The following is a 21266-nucleotide window of genomic DNA, read 5'->3' on the forward strand; positions in this document are numbered from 1 at the left end:
CCAAGTGTAAAAGCAATATGGCTGCAGCTTTACTTATACTTTTCAGATCTCATGCTACATGTCTCTTGTGGCCTATGCTCTGAAACTTTCAGAGACAGGAAATGTAGTTCCAGGTTGCCTAAGTGGACATAGTAGGGAGAAACTAGATCATCTAACACATTTAGGTCATAAAAGGAAAGAGGAATGGAGAGTTATTGATGGAGTGACGTGATCTGATAGGTGTTTTTAAAAGACCAGTCTTGTAGAAAACAGAGTACAGCAGAGCAGGTGTGGCAGAGGAACTTGGGTAGGAGTGCATCATGTGACAGTGGTGACCTTGCCTAGGATGGTAGCCCGGGAGACGGAGAGTTCCATTTTGATGGACTGAATGTGTACATTTTAGATGAGAGAGAAGTTAGTGAATCCCAGGGCTTCAGTTGGAGTGATTAGATGAATGGTAGTACAATTAATGTAGTTAGGAAAGACTAGGGTAGGAAAAGGGTTTGGAGGATCATTCAGTAGGCATTCAGGTATTCAGCTGTAAATAGAGACAGTCCAACAAATAATTGTTTAAATAAGTAAGGAGTTTTTAAGACTCAAACGATTGCAAGTCCTGGGGTAGTTATTTCAGTGCTGAAGAATGGTTCAACAAAGTCATATATATAAAAGGTTTCAGCCCCCCTCCTCCCTCCCTTTGCCCTCCCTTACACTTCCCCTCCTCTTCCCTCCCTTCCTCCCTTTCTTCCTTCTCTTCCTTCTCTTCCTCAGGGTGGTTGCCTCGTTGCAAGATGCTTGGCAAATCTCTGTCCGCATTCTGAGCATGGAAAGATTGAAAAATGCAGGCCAAACTGGCATGCCATAAAGACTACCCCTTTTAAAGCAATTTCCCAGAAGCGACACCAAGTGATTTCTGCTTACATCTTATTGGACAGACTGGAGTCACATGACCACTGCAACTAGACAGTTGCTAGAGAGCAGGAGATATGTGGTTGCGGTTTGGATCAACCATATGCTGGATGTGTAAGTCTGAGTTACTAGTTAGGGAGCCAAGTGAAAATGTCAGGTAGCCAGCTGGACAAATGGGTCTGTATCTTGGGAGTGTCAATCTTTGGCCTACCTGGCTCACCCAGATGAACTGAAATGTGAAATAAGTTCCGGTAAGTGTGCTGTTATCCTACCCTACAAAGCATGCTGCTGTGTGCACGTGTGTGTTTATGAAGGGAGAGTGGGGCTTGAATATGACTGCAGCCTAACAGCTAAGTCTGCCGCTGGGTTAATGTAAAGAATGAGAACAAGTTTTAGAGATGTGGAAGGCTTGCACATGCTGAGGCCAGCAGCCTGCTACAAAACTGGTCAGAGCCTTGACTGTCATGTGTTCTCGGAGCTCAGATTGGGCTGTTGTGAATGTCAAAAAGATGTATACCCAGTTTGTAGATCAGAGATAAACTATGACCTTGCAGGCTAAATCCAGCCAGGTTTTGCAAATCAAGCGTTACTGGAGCACATGTTTATGTGCTGTCCATGGCTGCTCTCATGATAAACAGCAGACTTGAGTAGTAGCAACAGAGACCACATGGCCTAGAGGGCCTAAAATATTTGCTGTCTGTATCTTTATAGAAAAAGTTTGTTGACTGTTGGTGGAGATCATACTTCTGTTTAGGTTAATATCAGGTTAAGTAATTATACTGTAGATAGACTTCATTTGGATTGAATGTGTGCGAGTCAAAGATTACCTATTGGATCTCTAATTTGCTCTCTTAGTTTCCTTCCTTTGGAGACCTTCCCCTTTCTGCTAGTCATCGTATCTAGGGTATCTGTGGAATGTGCAAGCTCAGAGGACTGTCATCGCAATATACAAGATGGAGGCTTGTTCCTCGCAGCTCTGCTAGATGTCATGAAGGAGGGCTTCCTCACTCTGTTGTGTATCCTGAGGGAACTTTCAGGGTTGGTGATTGATTTCATTGCCTACCTTTGCTCAACCACTGGCATGCTTGAGAATTTTCAAGGAAATGTTGTCAAAAGTACTTGGTTAAAGTCAAGATTCTGACTGGATCTTCTGGCTCCCCAAATAGGAATTTCCAAATCAAATACTGTAGTAACCAGAAGTCTGTTCCTACTAATGACTATGCAGTAGCTCATGTCTGGTCACTGTCCTGTCAGTTTCTATGCTTGTAGAATATTGGACAGAGGAAATGAGCAAAACTAATGTGGTTTAATTTTAGAAAGAAGCTCAATGGTCAGGGTCAGGTGTTGGAGTTGTTTACCAAAGTACTTAGTTATAAAAATGGCCTTTCTAAGGATTTAGGCATGAAGTAGATGTCTTGACTGTATTACATCAGCATTTCCCCAAGTGTTCAGTGAGATAATGTATGAGGGAAAAAAAGGTTTGGTATTAAATCTGTCAGAAAATGTTGGCTTGAATAAACTCAACCTGTTCACTGCTGAACTTCTAAGTTTAATTGTTAGTGTTGACAGAAAATCTTTAATAGGAGGACATGTTATGTAGTATTTTTCAAACTTGTTTGATCATAGAACACTTGTGACTAAAAACACCTTTACTAGACTAGTATTCTGTAGAACATTCTTTGGTAAACACTGATTTAGTCAATCACCTGGCTGACAGCTGGACTGTGGAGTGGATATTTTTTCCAGGTTTCTTTGAATAATGTGATTCTAGGTTAAAAATCCTTCAATCATAGCTCACGATTAGGCCTTCACTAGTTTAATATCACAGGAGATGAATTCACTTGAGATAAGATATAAAAAACACTGTTTAGGTAGATGAAGAAACTTATGTAGTGGGAGTCATGACAGGTAAGGTAGGACATGTCTGCCACTCACTAGCTGTCTTGTCTTAAGAAAGTTACTTAAGTTATGTCTGTCCTAGGATCCTGGCCTATAAAATGTGGTAAAATGTAATGCTACCTCTATCTCAAGGGATCTCATGATTGTGTGTCTGTTTATGTGTATGACTTTAAATTTAATCCCTGTTTTAGCTGTAAGGAAACAAATTTTAGGTTCTTCAAAAGGTTATGAAAAAATGTGAAAATTTATTGAGGCTGATTTTAGTGTAATATTGTTTTTTTATAAAATAATTTTATAAAAGAGTCCATCAAGATATTACATAGAAAATGCACACTAAGGTAATATATATATACACTTCATAAAAATAGAATACATCTTGGCAATTGCTTAGTCTATTACCACCATGTACAGTGTATTGACGTTTAACATTTATGTTAATTTGAACATATGAGATTTTTAAGAAACAAACCTGTCCCACTGGTATCTTTAAAAATTGTTTTCATTGACAGGAAAATAAAAAATTTTCTGGAATGTAAAAGTTATGAAGCTAACTGGATGAAAGTTTATATTAAAATGTTAAAGTTCCATGCCCTGAACAACTGTTGTGAGGGCAAAGCGATTTTTTTAAAAAATTATTTTCATAAGTGGTTCAGCTGATCTCACAAAATCACTGAAAATAATATCCTTGTTCTGAATGTTCAGTCAAGATAAGCACCATTTGGGATCAAACAAGACTTCTAGTAACTGTACTGTATTTTTAAAAATGAGTGGTGTTTTTCTCCTTAAAATGAAAATAGGTAAATCCTATTATATTGTATCAATACTTACAAAAATTGCCAGAAGTTATTTTATAAGCTTTGATCAAAATACTTAGTAACTAATTTTATGATTCTAAAAATAGTCAAATGCTCAAAAACTCTATTTGACTCTGAATCAGTTGTTTTTGTTTTTTGTTGTTTGGTTTGGCTTTCAGGAAAATGATCCTAGGTACTACACTACTATAAACCGTCACTGATAGGTCCTGTTAGATGTTCAGAGTAATCTTTGGGAAATAACTGCTCCAGTGTAATAAATAAAATAATAAGGGACTTTTCTAGACCATACTTCAAGATATGACCATGGTGGGATCATGAAAACACCTCAGAAGTACCAAGGAAGGCACACAAAACAGAGTGTAGCACCATTTTCAAGTTGCCAAGATTGCAACTGTTCAAGAGACAGTAATCTGGAAGGGGGCTTGATTGCCATGATTAATGCGGTTTAAATATGTGGAATAGGCTTTGGAGAGTTCCTTAGTATGGATAGGCAGACACAGCTATATAAACTATGAATGTTGTCTGATACTCAATGGTCCCGTTGGCACTGTAGGATGAGGCTCGGACCCTCATGCGGTAGGTCTCTGCTTCTCGTAGTGGTCGTGTTGTATACACCACTCCTTTCAGGTTTTCATCCCTCAAAGCAAAAGGAACAGTCTGTTCCTCATCTATCATGAGGAAAGTTGTCCTGGGATGCATCACTCCATCCTGCGTGTAGGCAACCAGCCGGATTAAATCTTGATTGGTGGCTATTCCAAATGGGAGGGAGACGAGTTTGTATTCCAAAGCATATGGACTCAAGGCACATTCCAAATCATTGGGTGGACAGTTCTTGAGGCAGAACCTAAGAACAACAAACATATGAAATACATAGTTATCTGGAAGCAGGAGGTGGCATGATGCAGGTGATCGTGATCCATGACAACTTTCAGGCACTGCATGCAGGAGGCAGCCTGGTTGTAAAAAGCGGTAAGACTCAGTCATGTTCTGTGTCACTAACTCAAACCAGACACCAGATGACTAGGAGAAGATGCTGGTGTGAAGTCAAATATCTATCTTGCAGCTCCATTAAAAGCAGAAGTGTCTGAGCCATTGAAGTAAGTATGAATGCCACAAGAGTATTTTCTTTAAAATGAAAAGTCAGTTTTGGAAATAAAAGCATCTGCATATATATTGGAAACATGTACTTCTTAAAGAGGAATACAAACTACTTTTTAATTATATAATATCCTGACACTGTTTGAAAGGTGAAACAAAATATATTGATATTTTATTTTTCTAAAAATAATAAAAGGTCAATTAGGATTTCTGGTGGGGAAGGGGCACTTCTTTTGTAATTGTCGTTCACATTATTGTAGATTAAAAAGCTTAATTTTCTTTTACCAGAGTGAATGTTGGCTGCTTTTTGAGTCTGATGACTTTTAAATTGTTTGCCAGAAACCGATGGTAATCAAGAGGGGGAAAAATGCACAGAGGACCGTTTTATGAAGATAGGATTCTGCAGTCATAGTATTTTTAGAGGCTTTGTTAAGTCTGTATTTTCAATTTTCTCCTTCCTATTCTACATCTCATCAGACCAATCGCAAATAGGTTTTTGGTGGATTCTGGGCAGTCCACACTGGACTATGCCGCAGTAACTTGGTAAGCATTACCAAGAGGAAAACAAAGTGAGCTCCAGCCAGTATTTGGTTTCAGAAACACCTTCCTATTAGCTCGACCTATCCAAGAGGAACATTATCACTTGTTTTCAATCACCCTGTTAACTTGGTACCTGAACAGAGTACAACATTTCTGGAAGGAAAGAGAGAAAATAGAATGGTAGTTTATTCAGAACGCAGAAAAGCCTGTTTCAGACAGAAGGAAACAGAAGCAAGATGATGTATGAATGGGCAGACGACTGACTCATCTTCGCTCATCTCCATTCTCAAGGAGTGGTGAGTCAGTGAAACAACAGAAAAGGTGCCTCATGGTGGGCTCTAAGTCTGCAGAGCCCTTACCACCCTGAGGCAACACAACAGACACGAAAAACTTGCTGCTGAGGCAGAACCCACCATGTTACATGTTATATGCTGGGAAGACTGCTTCAGGCAACACTGGCAGCCAAGAGTGAGCTTGGGTGGCAGTGGCTGCTGCAGGATGAGCTCATTTCTTGGCCACTCATTGAAGAGAATACTTACTGTCACCACACATCTTCCTGGAGTTAGTGACTTCCTGTGAGTTACACATGACAAGAGACAAAGTTTATGTTGGTCAAGGAGTGGGAGGAAGCATTTTCAAAAGCATGTGTGGGATGAGAAGGCAAGACATACCCTGAAACAGGATCCCGTTGGTAGTTGGGCGGACAGGGTGTATCGATGCACTGGTAGCTTCCTCTCATGTTGAAGCACATGCGATTGGGCCCACAGTGTACATTCTGCTCCAGACACTCATCGATATCTAGGGATGGCACAGGGAACATGCAGCATCAGCAATGAGGGTGAGAGAAGGCCATCAGAGCAGGCACTGTGGATGTGTGACTGGAAGGTGGAGGGCTAGCCTTCTCCTCCCATGAATGAACTTGGTCATATCTAAGCTTCTTCAACCACAAAATGGGGATCATGACACCTGGTGGAGTTTTTTTCCCAGATTGCCTTAAGCACATATTTCTTTATGTGAAAGGACATCAAAAAATGAGAGCTATAAAAGTAGATGGGGAGATATTAAGAGCTCTCTGGTGTCTTTTATATTTGGGCAATACCGTGCATTTGAGTTTTATAAAGCAAGTAATATTTTAAATGCACTATGAACAAACCAAAAATTTAAAGGACAGTTGTGAATATTTTTTGCAAAGTGAAGAATCTTCTTAAAATGTGAGTGATCCTTGCCTAGTGTTTTGTTTTATAATGTCAAATTGTTGAGTGGAAAATAGGGTCTTAGATATGAAAGGAGTCAAGTTATAAATTCAGGAGAGATAGTACAGGCTAGTCAGATCTTGAGAGAGACAAACAAAACAGGATCAAATGAGTGGCACAGACACCACAAAGTAAGCTGATCAAATGGAGCAGTTCACCTGGATCTATACTGTGTTGAGTCTATCCTCTGTTGTTATGGTAGTGGGATGCTCTCCTTAGGGTAATGGTGTGGGGAAAATATGCAAATGAAATACTCTTTATTTTGTTGTTTTCTACACTAAGTTGTTAAGTAGAAACATACTTTAAGTGCTTCATGAAAATGAGTGTTTTTGAGCCATGATTCTTAATTTGGGGTTTATTTTTGAGCATCAGGGGATCTGTAAATGAAAATGTTTGCGTGTGTGTGTGTGTGAGACAGAGAGAGAATGTGAGATTGATTGATGGATGTATTTTCTGGAAAGAGGGTCCATGGAGTACAACACAATTTTTAAGGAATTTTAAGATCCCAAAGGTAAGAATGGTATTTTTAGAGCAGTGGTTTTCATACTGGGGCATCCTCATTCCCCTGGTGATGCACGAATGTTTTCTAGCAGTATGAATGCAGGCGTATGTTCTAGCAGTATGAATGTTTATCTCAGAGGATAAACAGAGTAAGCATATTGGTAATAAAGACGGATGGTGGCAGGCCTTATTTTATCATGGCCACAAGCCAATGGTCTTAGCTCGCTATTTTATTTTATTTTTTGAGATGGAGTCTCACTCTGTTGCCCAGGCTGGAGTGTAGTGGTGCTGTCTCGGTTCACTGCAAGCTCTGCCTCCTGGGCTCAAGTGATTCTCCTGCCTCAGCTTCCTGAGTAGCTGGGACTACAGGCATGCATCACCATGCCTGGCTAACTTTTGTATTTTTAGTAGAGATGGGATTTCACCATGTTGGCCAGGCTGGTCTCGAACCCCTGACCTTAGGTGATCCACCTGCCACAGCCTCCCATTAGCTCGCTATTTTAAATTAGATTTTGGAAGTGAGTTGGCTGTCATGGGGACACTTAATAACATTTTTGTTTGAACAGAAAAATCACCTTCGACTTTTTCTGACAGTAGATCTGATTAATTTGACAAGAATGCAGACTTTCATATATAGTGGCCACCTTCCATTAACCGAGGGAGTTAAACCTGCAGCTCTGAAGTTTTGATGAAAATATATTTAAAGCTTGTGCACATTAAGATAACAATCTGTATAACACTGCCAGAATTCACATCCTTTACAACCATTTAAACTTATAAGAAACTTTAGTGGTTAATTTTTAAAAGTATGAGTAAAGTATAAGGTTTTCAAAGTCTAAGTCAATTGGCTGCATATAGCATTGGTCCTGATATAAAAGAGGGAAAAGTGACAATTAAATGGACTGAATTGGTTCTCCAGAGGTGGGTCCTGAAGGTCAAATGCACTTCTATCATGGAAGCTGTGCTAAGAACAATGGGCATGTGTTACCATGACGTCACTGTACAGTAGTACATAACCTGGTAGTTGGATAATGGTATTTATATTGGGACTTGATACAAAAATAAGCATTTTAGATTTGGCTCCAAATATGTTGTTTTCTAAGGAAAACACAGACAATGTAATTATTTACTGAAAACAATAAGTCTGCACAAAGTAAAAAGATATTGGGTTAGAATGATATGGAGTAAATAACTATTTAGTTATATGTGCTGACAATGATGTAGTATGCTATTACTAGTATTATACTAGGATTAGTTTTCCTACAGGAATGAAACACAATGTGAAACAACTTTTTATTTCAGTTGAGTATTGCCTACTGGCTCTGTGAAACAATTTCTAATTATGATTTTATCAGTCAGGAGGGCTTAATCTCCCTGACAAAATGAGATTGTCTCAGTGATGTGAAAAGCCTTCTAGAAAAATGTGAAATTCAATTAGCCTTATCTTCCTTCTCTCATTAAAAAATTTTCTCTTCGTATTCATCGTCCACATGAATTTTATCTCATTTTCATCATGAACTCTTGCAGAAACATGAAGCCAGTGGGCTGCAGGGGACCATGATAGTGGTGGTGTGGAGACTAGAAGCTGGATGAACATCAGTGTGCATAATAAGTTGTTATTTAGTAGTTACCTTATGATATATTTTCATTGGGTAAATATGAATCTATAAAGAAATATCAGAATCTAATATAGAAATATACACTTTCTATTAAAAAGCTTTCCTAAGTACTGAGGTGCTGGGCAGGTGGACCTCTTGTGTCTCTGGTCTATTACCCTCTCCTCAGGGTGAAGCACTCTCTCTAGAAATTCACTCACTCTACTCATTTACTCTACTCACTATTCTTAAAAAAAAGAAGACAGAAAAATAGATAGAAATTGTGTTGTCTTCTGTTCATGGATGATGTGATGTCTGGTTTCTATTAAATATAAGAAAATCACGATTGAAATGAAAGTGTTTTGTAACATACTGCTACAAGAAAAGAATCCCAAAATGAGCTGAAAATTTTTATATTAACAGCTTTAGAACATATGAATGTATTTAACCAAGTGCTTCTGAATACTAAAAAAAATAATTTAGGATAAACATACTTGAAACATCTGTCTGATAGAAAATATAAGTAATTTAGATTCTTGATAAACATGCATTGCATTTTTAAAACACGGATGAATAAGAGCACTCATTTTAAATGCAGTGCTCATATGTTTTCAAATTTTTAGAAGTAGATTAGTGGTGCATAAAATTAGCATAAGGATCCTTTAGTTTCTCCTCTCTGCATCTTAGGCAATTCTTGATCATGCTTTTTTTCATTTTGTAGTCTGGTGACTTTCACTTTTTTTTTTTTTTTTGAGACGGAGTCTCACTCTGTCGCCCAGGCTGGAGTACAGTGGCCGGATCTCAGCTCACTGCAAGCTCCGCCTCCTGGGTTTATGCCATTCTCCTGCCTCAGCCTCCCGAGTAGCTGGGACTACAGGCGCCCGCCACCTCGCCCGGCTAGTTTTTTGTATTTTTTAGTAGAGACGGGGTTTCACCGTGTTAGCCAGGATGGTCTCGATCTCCTGACCTCGTGATCCGCCCGTCTCGGCCTCCCAAAGTGCTGGGATTACAGGCTTGAGCCACCGTGCCCGGCCAGACTTTCACTTTTGACTAGAGTTTCTGTCCTTGTTCAATGTCAAATTCACTTTAATTTCCCTTTTATTATTGACATTTGTATCAGTGATTTCTAAATCTTTTAAAAAACCATATGCAAATAAAAAGCAGTCTTTGGTTCCTTATAAATGCCTCAAACACTTTCTAAAACTATAAAAAGAATGCAAGTTATTCTTTAGGGCAAAGAAAAAGGCATAATTGTTTTCTCTCAAGTCTTTTTAAAACCACAAAAATATGTAACCCATTTAAATTGCAAACATTTCAAGTGACACCTGTTTCTGATTTGTCCACGTTATTTTCCACTCTCTGTAGCACAACTGAAAGCTGAAGAATGTTCTGAACTAAGTAAGGGACAAAGGCAATTAAAAAAATAAACGGGCACAATTTAGAAAGGGAGAAAAATTCTTTAATGAGAATAAAATATAACCCTTTAAAATCTGGCTAAGGGGTTTTGCGTTTCAGTGGTTATTCCAAATGCTTCGGTATCTGCCCTGTAGCCTTCCTTGGTGCCTGGAGTACCCGGAGGGGGTGTGGTTTTAGTGTGGGCATCGGCACTCCTTCAGGAAGACTCTTGGGTTGAAGAACTGGGAAAAGTGATCACATCTGGATAAAGTGCTCTCACCCCATCCTGCTGCCTCAGTGCAATGCTCCTGGTGCTCACAGCATCCCAGGAGACAAAGGACTATTCTAGACATATAGATCTGAGGTCAAGTCCTGCCTCTGCTCTTGATTATTCTAGGATATCAAGGCTCACATAATCACTCTGAGAATTAGTTTCAGAATGGGTACAAATTATCTAATGGGTGTCCATTAGAATGGGTGCAAATTATTGCCCTTGACATATTTATACTGCTGATTAAAATGAAATAACAGTTGCTTTGGAAAAAGATAACAATATGATTAAATAAATTATTCCAGCACTTCAAATCTGAGTAAAATTCTCTGCATGGGGTAGGTTCTTAAAAATGTTTGGTGACTGATGGCCCAAAGCAAAAGTTATTGCTCAACTTGATGTTTCATCTCCAGCCCACATGACCCAGTTGGGGCTCTCAGGGAGTGTGAATGAGTGAATGGGTGGGGTAGGGTGGTGTGGGGTAAGGTGGCAGTGCTCATGGTAACTAGGGTGAAGCCATTGTCCATACTGGTTTTGCCTCCTGGAACTCATTTTCCATGAGCTGCATCCCAGCAAGTCTTGTGAATCCCATAAAGAGAAAATTCAATCGAAATTTGATTGCTGCTGATAAAGCACTCTTTCGGAGCATTTATTTGCTATACTTTACAAAAGGATATAATTTTCCATGACACAAATTAATACAATTCAAAAGCTTATTAAGACCTACATAATACTCCTAGATTTTGTCTATAAAATTCAAGGGTTTCTTAGAAGATTTTTAGGAGCTATACAAGTTCTTATTTCTCCTTAATATAAGTACATGTTGCAATATAATCAACCTTACCAAATTACAATGCTCCTTTCACATTTTTGTGTAAAAAGGGAACTACTGAGATTGATTTTTTTTTGTCATTGCTACACTTGCCTAAAACTGTTATAGAACCAATAAGCTATATTTTGATGTATTTACATGTCTGTCTCCACTAGCCTGTAAACTCTTAAAGGGAAGACTCTATCTTATTTATCTGTTTAAATCTTGCAATGCTAGCACATAATTGTTCCACATCAATGTAGACTCAACGAATGAATGAATCATTTAATTGACTACCAAACTGATCACTCTAAAAATAAGTTTAATAAGAGGGACCACATATAAAATAATGTCTAACACTTAAGTAAATTTACTGAGTAACCTTCTCATTTTTCACTTCCATTTTAGTAGAATTGTTAAAAAAAAAAAAAGTTTGAAGAGATCTATTCCCATTAAGGCTTAAAAAATATATAATATGAACTGGCTTAGGCATTTTTGCTCCTTCTAGTAAGACCGTTCCAAAAAAATGTTTCTCAACTATTTTCTTTGCTTACTTCCTTTCCCATTGCTTCTGCTTGCAAAAGCAATGTTCGAACATAATTCTGACCCATGGGAATGGGCAAGAAGGGGAAGCCACTAGGAGAATGATTATTCAAAAAAAAACTTCTCACACTCTCTGTTGGTTTTTAGTCAAGTTGCAACAATAAACATCCCAATGTTTTCTCACCTTGGCATGTCTTTCCATTGAGTGTGAGTTGATAGCCAGGTGGGCAGATGCATTGATAACTTCCAAAGGTATTCTTACACTCATGCTGGCAGGCATCTGTATTTTCACATTCATCAATATCTGTTCAGGAAGACGACAGAGTTATCACCACACAAGAAAAAAGCAGACATTGTGACAGAGCCAACTCTCATCAAGTTGTTGATATACATTAGAAAAACTTCTTGGTGATTTTATACTCGTGTGTTAAAAAATGCTCAGAGCTATTTTCTATCAAGTTTTTTTATGTTATAAAAATATTGGATATAGTACTATATACACATTACCATATTATAAAATATGGACATTTCTTCTATGTATAAGCATATATATGCTGAAGTCCCAACCTGATCAATTTTTGTATTAGTTAAGAGAGACATGACAGAGGAAACAAATGTGGACAGGATCCTAAACCACCAAAATATGAAACTCTAAGGAACAGTAGAAATTTCCTAAAATATAATGTTCCTATTGAGATTAATTGCAAAAAGGAGTATTTGTTTTTATTGTATTCAAATTTTGGCTCTCTTTCTCTCTCGCAGCAGGCCTACCCATGCATAGCTTTCCCATACATAAATATCATATGGAAATGTTTTTCGTTTTTGTGACAAAAAATATTCCTCACATTTTTTACACAATTTGAATGCACTAATGACAAGTACATACATATATAGTTGTGTTACCTTTGGCAGGCCATTTAACTTCTCAAGATCTCATTTATTCTTCTGTCAAAAGGGACACTTGAGACTATCTGCCCTAATTCACAGTTTTGCTGAAAGGTTCATATACAGTAATATGTGGGAAAGTAGTCTATAAAGGGCTATCTGCTATTATTAAACAAAGCCATGAAAATGGCAAGGAGTGTGAGAATAGTTGATAATTCAAAATTAATTGATATTTGCTTTAAGGTATGTGATTTGGGAGGCTGAAAATTTTTTGTCCCAGTGGTGTTTTGCTTTGACTAAAATTAAAATTTGCTCATAGTCTCTGATCATACACCAACCAGTGGAAGACTAGTTAACCAAAGTGTTGATTCTATGACTTATGTGAGTTTTTACTTCTTTAAAATCAGCTTTAACCTAAAATAACAGAAATGTAAATGATATTGAACTCCAAGTAGTTAACACAGAGCTTTTGCAAGTATGAATTTTACAGTGCCCCCAAGTGTGATTTCTGCATTCAGATGCAATGCAATGGTCATTTTTCCTGTTACGCTTTGGAATCAATTTCTTCAAAAACTAGACTTTAGCGCAAGTCTAATAAGATTTCATAGTGTTAATTTGAATCTTTCATAACTTGTCTGTCCCAGATAGTTAATGAAAAGCATTTGGTGTTTATTGCAAGTTGGTCTTGTTGTGTAGTTCCAAAGCTGTCTACAATCTTACTGTAAATTTCTTCATTAGTCCCAATACTATAAAATACCATATTTTAAGAAATGTTTAAGCCTATGAATTGCCCCCAAAGAAACTTAAATATCCAGTAATGGACTAACTATACATTTTTTACTTTAGATTCTCCAAGATTGACCCTTACTGTGAAATAGTGGCTGCCTCAAATAGCAGATGACTGAGGAAGATGATTGTGATAACATAATATAGGTTTAACATAAACAGAAGACAGAAAACATTTATAAGACTCTACTGTGATGAAGCTGCAGCCATAGATAGTGATGAAGAAGTAGGGAAATGGGTTATTAATCAGGAAACTTTCTTAAAATAACTTGGACCTTCTGATAATTTGGAAGAAACCAGCTAATGGTGTATAGTGTGGAGGGTGTGGTTTAATTCATTTTTCATAACACAGACGTTTGCGCAGGAAAGTAAAGGTAGAACAAAAGAAAGTGCTTGTCTAAAATAAAGGCTGAGAATGGGATGGTAACCTATCACCTAGTCTGTGAAAACCCTCTAGTGGGAATGACTGTTTGGAAGAAACTGAAAGACAAAATGTCAGATGTTAATTCTGTCAATAAAAGAATAGTGAACAACTTTAATGAAGAGTCAGATGAAAATTGTGGGCATAAAAAATTACCAAAACTCAGAACAGTTTGTAGCAGATTGACAGTATTGTTTAATATACTAGCAAGAATACTGGAGTCTACATATTTAGCAATTAAACAGTATTTGACCACATGGGACAAAATGTAGACAATTGTTAATGAATGCATTAATGTTTGGTGGTAGAAGAAGTGAGCACTGTCAACAATTCTGGTAAGCTAATCACAAGGGAGAATTTTCCATATCCCTTATATTAAGCTGCAGGTACATCAGGGTGAAAAAAGACAGAAAAGTGCTGGAAAAAATATGAACCTAAAAAGCAAAGGGTAAAGTTTGAGTGTCCAGAGGGACTGAGGGTCCAACTGAGTAGAGATGATATGGGAAGATGAATCCACCTAAGGTTGACCAAGAAGTACATCTGAGAAGATAATAACAGGGCTTGGGCAAGGGTGGAAAAAGAAACAACAAAAATTGAAGATAGAAGGAGAAGAAATGTTTAAAAAATATTTAGCAAAAAGCATAGTTAGGAGAGAGTAAGCAAAGTGTAGAACGCTTTCGAGAAATGTAAGAAAATGAGGCTGGCATAGTGGTCTTTGAATTTAAACAGAATTTCTTTTTTCCCTCCCTCTTTACTTCCCTCCTCTGTGCTTTCTTTTTCCAGCTAACAAATAGTAAAACTAATTCCTGCTTGCTAATTCCCCTTGAGTAGGTCAATGACATGCAAATTGTAGATGTTCACAGAAAATTGAGTTAAATGAGTGACAGATGGTAATGTTTGCAACTTGAGTGAAAACAAGGTCTCAATTCTTAAGTTGGAAATTATACTTCACTTTGGCAAACAAATGAAATTATAGACTTGTGAATTTAGATAGATACTGAAAGCATATATGTTAAAGCGATAGAAGTAACTTAATTTTGTCCCAACTCATACTATCTTTTCAGTGACATACAAACATATACAATAATCAAACAGCAATTCCATGGGGACTGTGGAGCAACAGTCAATGGGATGTTGATTGTCATATAGAACAGTCAACTGAGAAGCTGAAACTTTCACTTTTAAACCACTGCTTTTCCATCAGTCCGATGTGGCTATAATCTGATGGCATATTATGTGGCAATTATGTGGCAATATTTACATCCTCTTTTAAATAAACTATATTCTGGATGCCACCGAAATTTATTTCTATGTAGCATTAAATTTAGTGACACCTTCAGGGTGACCAAAAAGAGAAACTTACTGTAACACAATAAATTATCAGAATGCCCACATGTAAATCCATAATTTACTTGACTCAAGTCTGTAATAGTTTTAGGTGCCAAAATAAATGTCTTAAAATTTCGAGTCATTCCGGACTTGAGATCAGATGTAGTTCACTGCACCCAAACAATCACAGGTGCTGTACACATACTTTGATCAGTAAGAGAGCCCACAGAAAGGAAATGTAATATGGCTGACATTTACCTACACATGTGTCATGGCTTGCCTCAGAGCCTTCAGGGCAAGTTTTCCTAATAGTCCTTCTAGTCCTGGAGAGAGATGTTCTGCTGTTTCTATACTCTGAGTAGGAGCTGTAGAGATGTGAGTACTGTCTGTAATGCTGTTGAGGTTGATAGTTGTTTCTCACAGGGGAGAACCGTGCAAGGTTATAGCTACTGTACTGAGTGCCGTAATTTGGCAGCCTCTCCAATCCAGCGCAAGATTTCCCGTCCCCTAATAAATGTTGTCCTGGCGGACAGATACACTTGAAGCTGCCGGGGGTGTTGGAGCACTGATGTGCACAAGGTTTAGGCACTTGTTCACATTCATTAATGTCTGCTCGTGTGCCATGACATAAAAAAGAGAAAAAAAAAAAAGACACATACATACACACACAAAACACAGGAATATAGAATGAATCTGTGAAACAAACCGAAGATATTGTTACCCTCTAAAGCCAGGCATACAGTAATTTCTCCTCAACTGTTGTGAACTTTTGAGAAAGCTTTAATCATTCAGTTATGAACATAAAGACAGATTCTACAAATTTCCCCCTAAATACCAATGCACACATTTTATTTGAACACTCACATTGGAGCAAGTGGCTCAGAAAACGAGACACATTAGTTCTGTGAATTCATACTCCTTTGACTTTCACTTATGGCCTTAAGATCTAGGGAACACTGTTTTCAGCCTTGTCTCCTTGATCAGTTTAAGCTAATTTGGCATACATTTTTCACATGTAATTCTACGAGTAACATTAAGATTTTAAATCTTAGAAATACTACACTAAGCTTTCTCAGTTCAGCTAGGCAGAGACATCCTAAATTGTTAAAATTTGTGTCTCTTCCTCTAGGGGAAAAAAGGTACAAGAGAGTGTGGGATCACAAATGAATACAATTTTCATCAAACTTCACTTATAAAAATGTCTCAAGATAATACCTCTTAATACAATCATACCTGTACATTTGGGAAATTTCTCTCTTGTTTTTTCTTTCTTTTGACAAATATTTCAGATGGAATTCTGACTTTTCTACTGGTTGACAATGTTGGAAGCTTTCTAATATGTCCATATATAATTTTAAAAAATGTAACTACTTTTATGTTTGTTTAAATGACTTGGTCTTTCTGCAAACATCTTTGCCCTCCTAATTCTCCACATAGCAGCCAGAGAGAACTTTTCCAAATGTAAACCATATCATATTGCTTGTCTGCCCAAGACCTTTCATGTCTTGCTATCACATTCTTTATTATGGGCTCTTTATCCTCCTTACCCTCTGCCTACCTTTGCTCCAATAGCCTGACCCCTTGGTTCTTCCTTAATTACGGTCAGTGCATTCTTTTATGAATGATGTTGCCCTGGCTTCTCCTCAGCCTGAAATACACTTGCTCAGAGCTTCCCATCGTGGCTGCTCTTTCCTTTTTTTTTTTTTGAGATAGAGTTGCTCTGTTGCCTAGGCTGGAGTGCAGTGGCATGATCTCAGCTCACTGCAATCTCTGCCTCCTGGGTTCAAGGGATTCTCCTGTCTCAGCCTCCTGAGTACCTGGGACTACAGGCGTGTGCCACCAAACCCAGCTAATCTTTTTTTGTATTTTAAATAGAGACAGGGTTTCACTGTGTTAGCCAGGATGGTCTAGATCTCCTGACCTCATGATCAGCCCGCCTCGGTCTCCCAAAGTGCTGGGATTAGAGGCGTGAGTCACCACACCTGGCTTGCTCTTTCCTTTTGTCCAGTCTCTCAGAGAGGCTGCCTGGATCACAGTGCTACCACCCCAGTCTGGGTCTCTCTTTCTCCTTATTATTTTTCCTTAAAGTGCTTATCACTATCTGAAATTGTATATTTTGTGATTCTTCTTTCTCTCTCTGAAAGGTAAACTCCACGAGGACAGAGACCTGATCTGCCCTGTGTAGCGATGTATTCCCACAACCTAGAACATCATCCAACACAAAGTAGGTGCTCAATAAACATTTGTTGAATTAATGAAGGAATGGGCTTGATATCGTGTGCCAGATCAAGCCATGAACAGTAGAAACGAAAAAGATCATATGGGAAAATGTGGTCTTAAATACATGAAAACCAGAGTTCAAAGCTAATATAGATCTTAATTCTATCAGTAGAGGGAGAAATGAAATCACATCTCTAGTTTGCATTTAATTACAAGTTTTAGAGGTAGGAATGCTGGCAAAACTACAGACTTTAAATTTTTATTTTCTGAATTAGTAATTTTGAATTAATGAACAAGCCAAGCACATTTCCCCCCAATAGATTAAAAACAAGGAAACAAGGACATAGAATCAGTTCTTACCAAGATATAAACTCACCAAACATGTAAAATTTTAAAAAGTTATTTGCTTTCTATTGCTAGGTCAACACATGGAATCTGTACTTGTAACTCTTCCTATAAATTGGAAAAGGGAATGAAAGCCAAAGTCTTTAATTCATTACCACAGTGGCATGAAAGAAAACAATATAGGAAGGTAGAATAAAATAGTAAATTTTGCTTTAAAAACTTTTAGTAGGTAAAAATTAATATTTTAACTCTTTTCTTCCTTTTTTTTTTTTTTTTGAGACAGAGTTTTGCTCTTGTTGCCCAGACTGGAGTGCAGTGGTGCAATCTTGGCTCACTGCAACCTCCATACCGCAGGTGCAAGCAATTCTCCTGTCTCAGCCTGCTGAGTAGCTGGGATTACAAGTGCCTGCTGCCGTGCCCAGCTAATTTTTGTACTTTTAGTAGAGATGGGGTTTCACCATGTTGGCCAGGCTGGTCTCGAACTCCTGACCTCAGGTGGTCCACCCATCTTGGCCTCCCAAAGTGCTGGGATTACAGGTGTGAACCACCACGCCCAGCCATTCTAACTCTTGTTTTAAGGCAATGGTTCTGCATCCTTCCTTGTTTTATTCCCTAGCACAATGTCTGAGATCCAACTGGTGGCCAAATTGGTGAACAAATACATGTATTTCATTCTGAAAAGTCACTGTTATGGCTAATCAAGATTTTAAACTATATATAAATGATAATATCTAAATAGAAGACTAAAATGATGCTCTGTATTGCTGTTATTAAAAAACATTTCTTTTAAAAGAGTTTCTAGTAATGGTATTAGTTTGAATATTTGCTACATACAAAATACTATGCTAGGGATTGCATAAAGACAGAGCTACGTCTTTTTGGGAGAATTTGCTATAAATAATCGTTAAGTAGACAACAAGGCAACCAATTTGAAAAACAGCATGTAACCCAGAAGCTAGTATTGAAAAGCCCACACAATTATTTTAGTGCAATTGAATATTCTAAGGAAGGAAGACTACAGTTTGATAGATCAGTTTCTTGATTATAAATGCATTAATTTTTACCAAAAGTATGTGGTTATCTTCTTACAGATATTTTCTATTTGCCTTCATATTCAAATATGACTTAAGATGAAAACAAATAGGCAAGTGGAGAGAAATGAATGAGATATTTAAGCATTAAATATGCAATAAAGTAATAATTATCCATTTGTTTAAATTGTGTGTCCCTATTTTAAAACCTCACACCTAAACTTTCATACTACATACAAGTATACGTCATGCTCAAATAAAATGTATCTATGCAAACATTTATGTCATGTGCATAGAGATATAATCAATGAGATAATCTTGGTAATTAAGTTGTGATGGTAATTATATCAGAACCTCACTTTGGTATGTATGCTGTACAGCAATCACACAGTAAGTGATTATTATCACTTGAAATGTCAGTGTAAATTGAGCTCAATATGAAGTCTCCAAAGAAGTATCCAAATTGTGTTGAATGATGTAAATCAATTTACATACCTTATTATTGTAACAAGAGACCATTTGAGGATAGAGAAAGTGGCCCTAAGCGAGTTGGTAAGGCTAGGTAACTGTATCAGTAGCTTTATTGCTCAACAAGTTCCTATTAACTTACCCATGCAGGGTCTTCCAACTCCTTGAGACCGATAACCTCTTGGGCATACACAGCGATAGCTGCCTCTTGTATTCTCACATATCTGGTTATATCTGCACTGATGGGTCCCATCTTTACATTCATCAATATCTACAGACATGGAGGCAATAAGAAGTAACATTTCCTCTTTCAAACCCAAAGTCATTGTATCTGAAATCAGCATTCTGTAGGATTGCCAAAGGTTGCATTTCTCACCAAGTGGTTGAGATCATACCAACTTACAACTTGGAATCAGAAAACCTGGGTTCAAGTCCCAGCTCTGCCACTTATTAACTGGCTGCTCTTCCTCCTCCTGCTCCCTATTATGGAGAGAGTTTTATTCTCAGATTTCTTTTTTCTCCTTCTCTATATCCCTTCCTCCTTTTGTCATCTTGTTTGTACAAGTGATTAGAGTTTAGACAGACTGAGAACAGTAGTGCTATATTGCTTCTGATCCACAGTCCCATGTTTCTAGCTGCTAGCTGGACATCCCCATCTCTTTGTTTTACCACTACTTCAAACCCAGCACACCCTCAGTGCCTTAACCTTACTCCCCTATTTGTGATAACAGCATGCCTGTGTTTCAAGTCCATCAAGCTTTAAATGATAAATGATGTTCTGTATTCCTGCTATTGAAAAGCATTTCTTTTAAAAGAGTTTCTAGTAATAATAGTTCGAACATTTGCTATATACAAAGATTGGGTAGTTCTGTTTCCTCAATCAAAACCATGTATCTCTACATTTACATTTCCACTTAGCTAGATTTTTGCTGTAGCTTCTTAAAAAGTTTCTGCTCTTTCAACTCATCTCATGCCTAGTTAATCTTATACATAATTAGTGTCAGTATTCTGAAAAATGTTTATAGTTGCATGTAACTGTACATGATGCTCTGAGATGGCTGCTACTCTTTTTTTTTTTTTTTTTTCTTTTTGAGATGGGGTATCGCTCTATCACCCAGGCTGGAGTGCAGTGGCATGATCTTAGCTTACTGCAACCTCTGCCTGCTGGGTTCAAGTGATCCTCCCGCCTCAGCCCCCAGAGTAGCTGGGACTACAGGCATGCGCCACCTTGCCCAGCTAATTTTTGTATTTTTAGTAGAGATGGGGTTCCACCATGTTGGCCAGGCTGGCATCAAACTCCTGATAGAGTTGGCTGCTATTAAATGATAAGGAAAGTATTGACCTATATCTATAGTGTGAGAGCTGAAACAAGTCTTTGAAATCTAATACTTCAACTCCCATCACCAGTTGTTGTTTTTTTAAATTATACTAATGAACTTAACAACTATCAACAGATGGCCAATATTCCTTCATCTATATCTATCCCCCACAATCCTATCATATTGTTTTGAAACAAATCCAAGACACTATAATTTTATTAATATTTTAGAATTGATTTTTTTAAAGAAAAACTGCTATTTTTACAACTAGAAACTTAAACTCCAATTTCTGTGTAATCATAAGACTTGTCCAAAGGTTAGACAGCTGTCAAGAAGGAACAATGAATTTTAACACTTTATCCCTAAGTTCAGCTCTTTCTCCCTTATACAAGGCTTTCTTGTTTTCCTTTTCCTATCATCTCCATCTAGTAACATCCCAACCTATATTTAAATGTGATCATTTCCACGACCTCCTTCATAGTGACTCCTACTGGATACAGTCACTTTCATGGGTATTCTTGTAGAATTTTATTTGTTCCTCTTTATGGTGTTTCATTCACCTTGTATTATAGGTTTTTGCTTTTTTGGGGGGAGAGGGTATAGTGGAGGGACTAGAGTAGGCCAATTTAACCCATACATTATTTCTTTCTCCTGTGTTCTTTAGCAGGGATGAGAACGGGAATGGTATCTCTCTTTTATTTTTGTAAATCCTACAGTTGCTAGCTCTGCTAACCAGGCTGGTACAGAATAGACATACACAGAAAAAATGTAGGGAGAAATATAATGTACCTTTGTGTCTGGTCATTGATGTAGAATAGATAGACAAAGCATAAATTTTGGGCAAATTATTTATTTT

At 37.6% G+C, this 21266-nt stretch overlaps 1 protein-coding gene across 1 annotated transcript in view; it reads right to left on the reverse strand.

The window, feature by feature from the left end:
* Positions 1-3009: 3009 nt before the first annotated feature.
* HMCN1 (hemicentin 1) overlaps positions 3010-21266 on the reverse strand; it is a 452346-nt gene continuing 434089 nt past the window's right edge. The window contains exons 103-107 of the mRNA XM_025362857.1: positions 19234-19362; positions 15286-15636; positions 11791-11910; positions 5909-6035; positions 3010-4443 (exon numbers count right to left, since the gene is read on the reverse strand). Coding sequence (XP_025218642.1) covers positions 4077-4443; positions 5909-6035; positions 11791-11910; positions 15286-15636; positions 19234-19362 — 1094 coding nt within the window. The 3' untranslated portion in view covers positions 3010-4076. The remainder of the gene's footprint in view (positions 4444-5908; positions 6036-11790; positions 11911-15285; positions 15637-19233; positions 19363-21266) is intronic.

Source organism: Theropithecus gelada, chromosome 1 (genome assembly GCF_003255815.1).
Source record: "Theropithecus gelada isolate Dixy chromosome 1, Tgel_1.0, whole genome shotgun sequence".
Classification (NCBI taxonomy): Eukaryota; Metazoa; Chordata; class Mammalia; order Primates; family Cercopithecidae; genus Theropithecus; species Theropithecus gelada.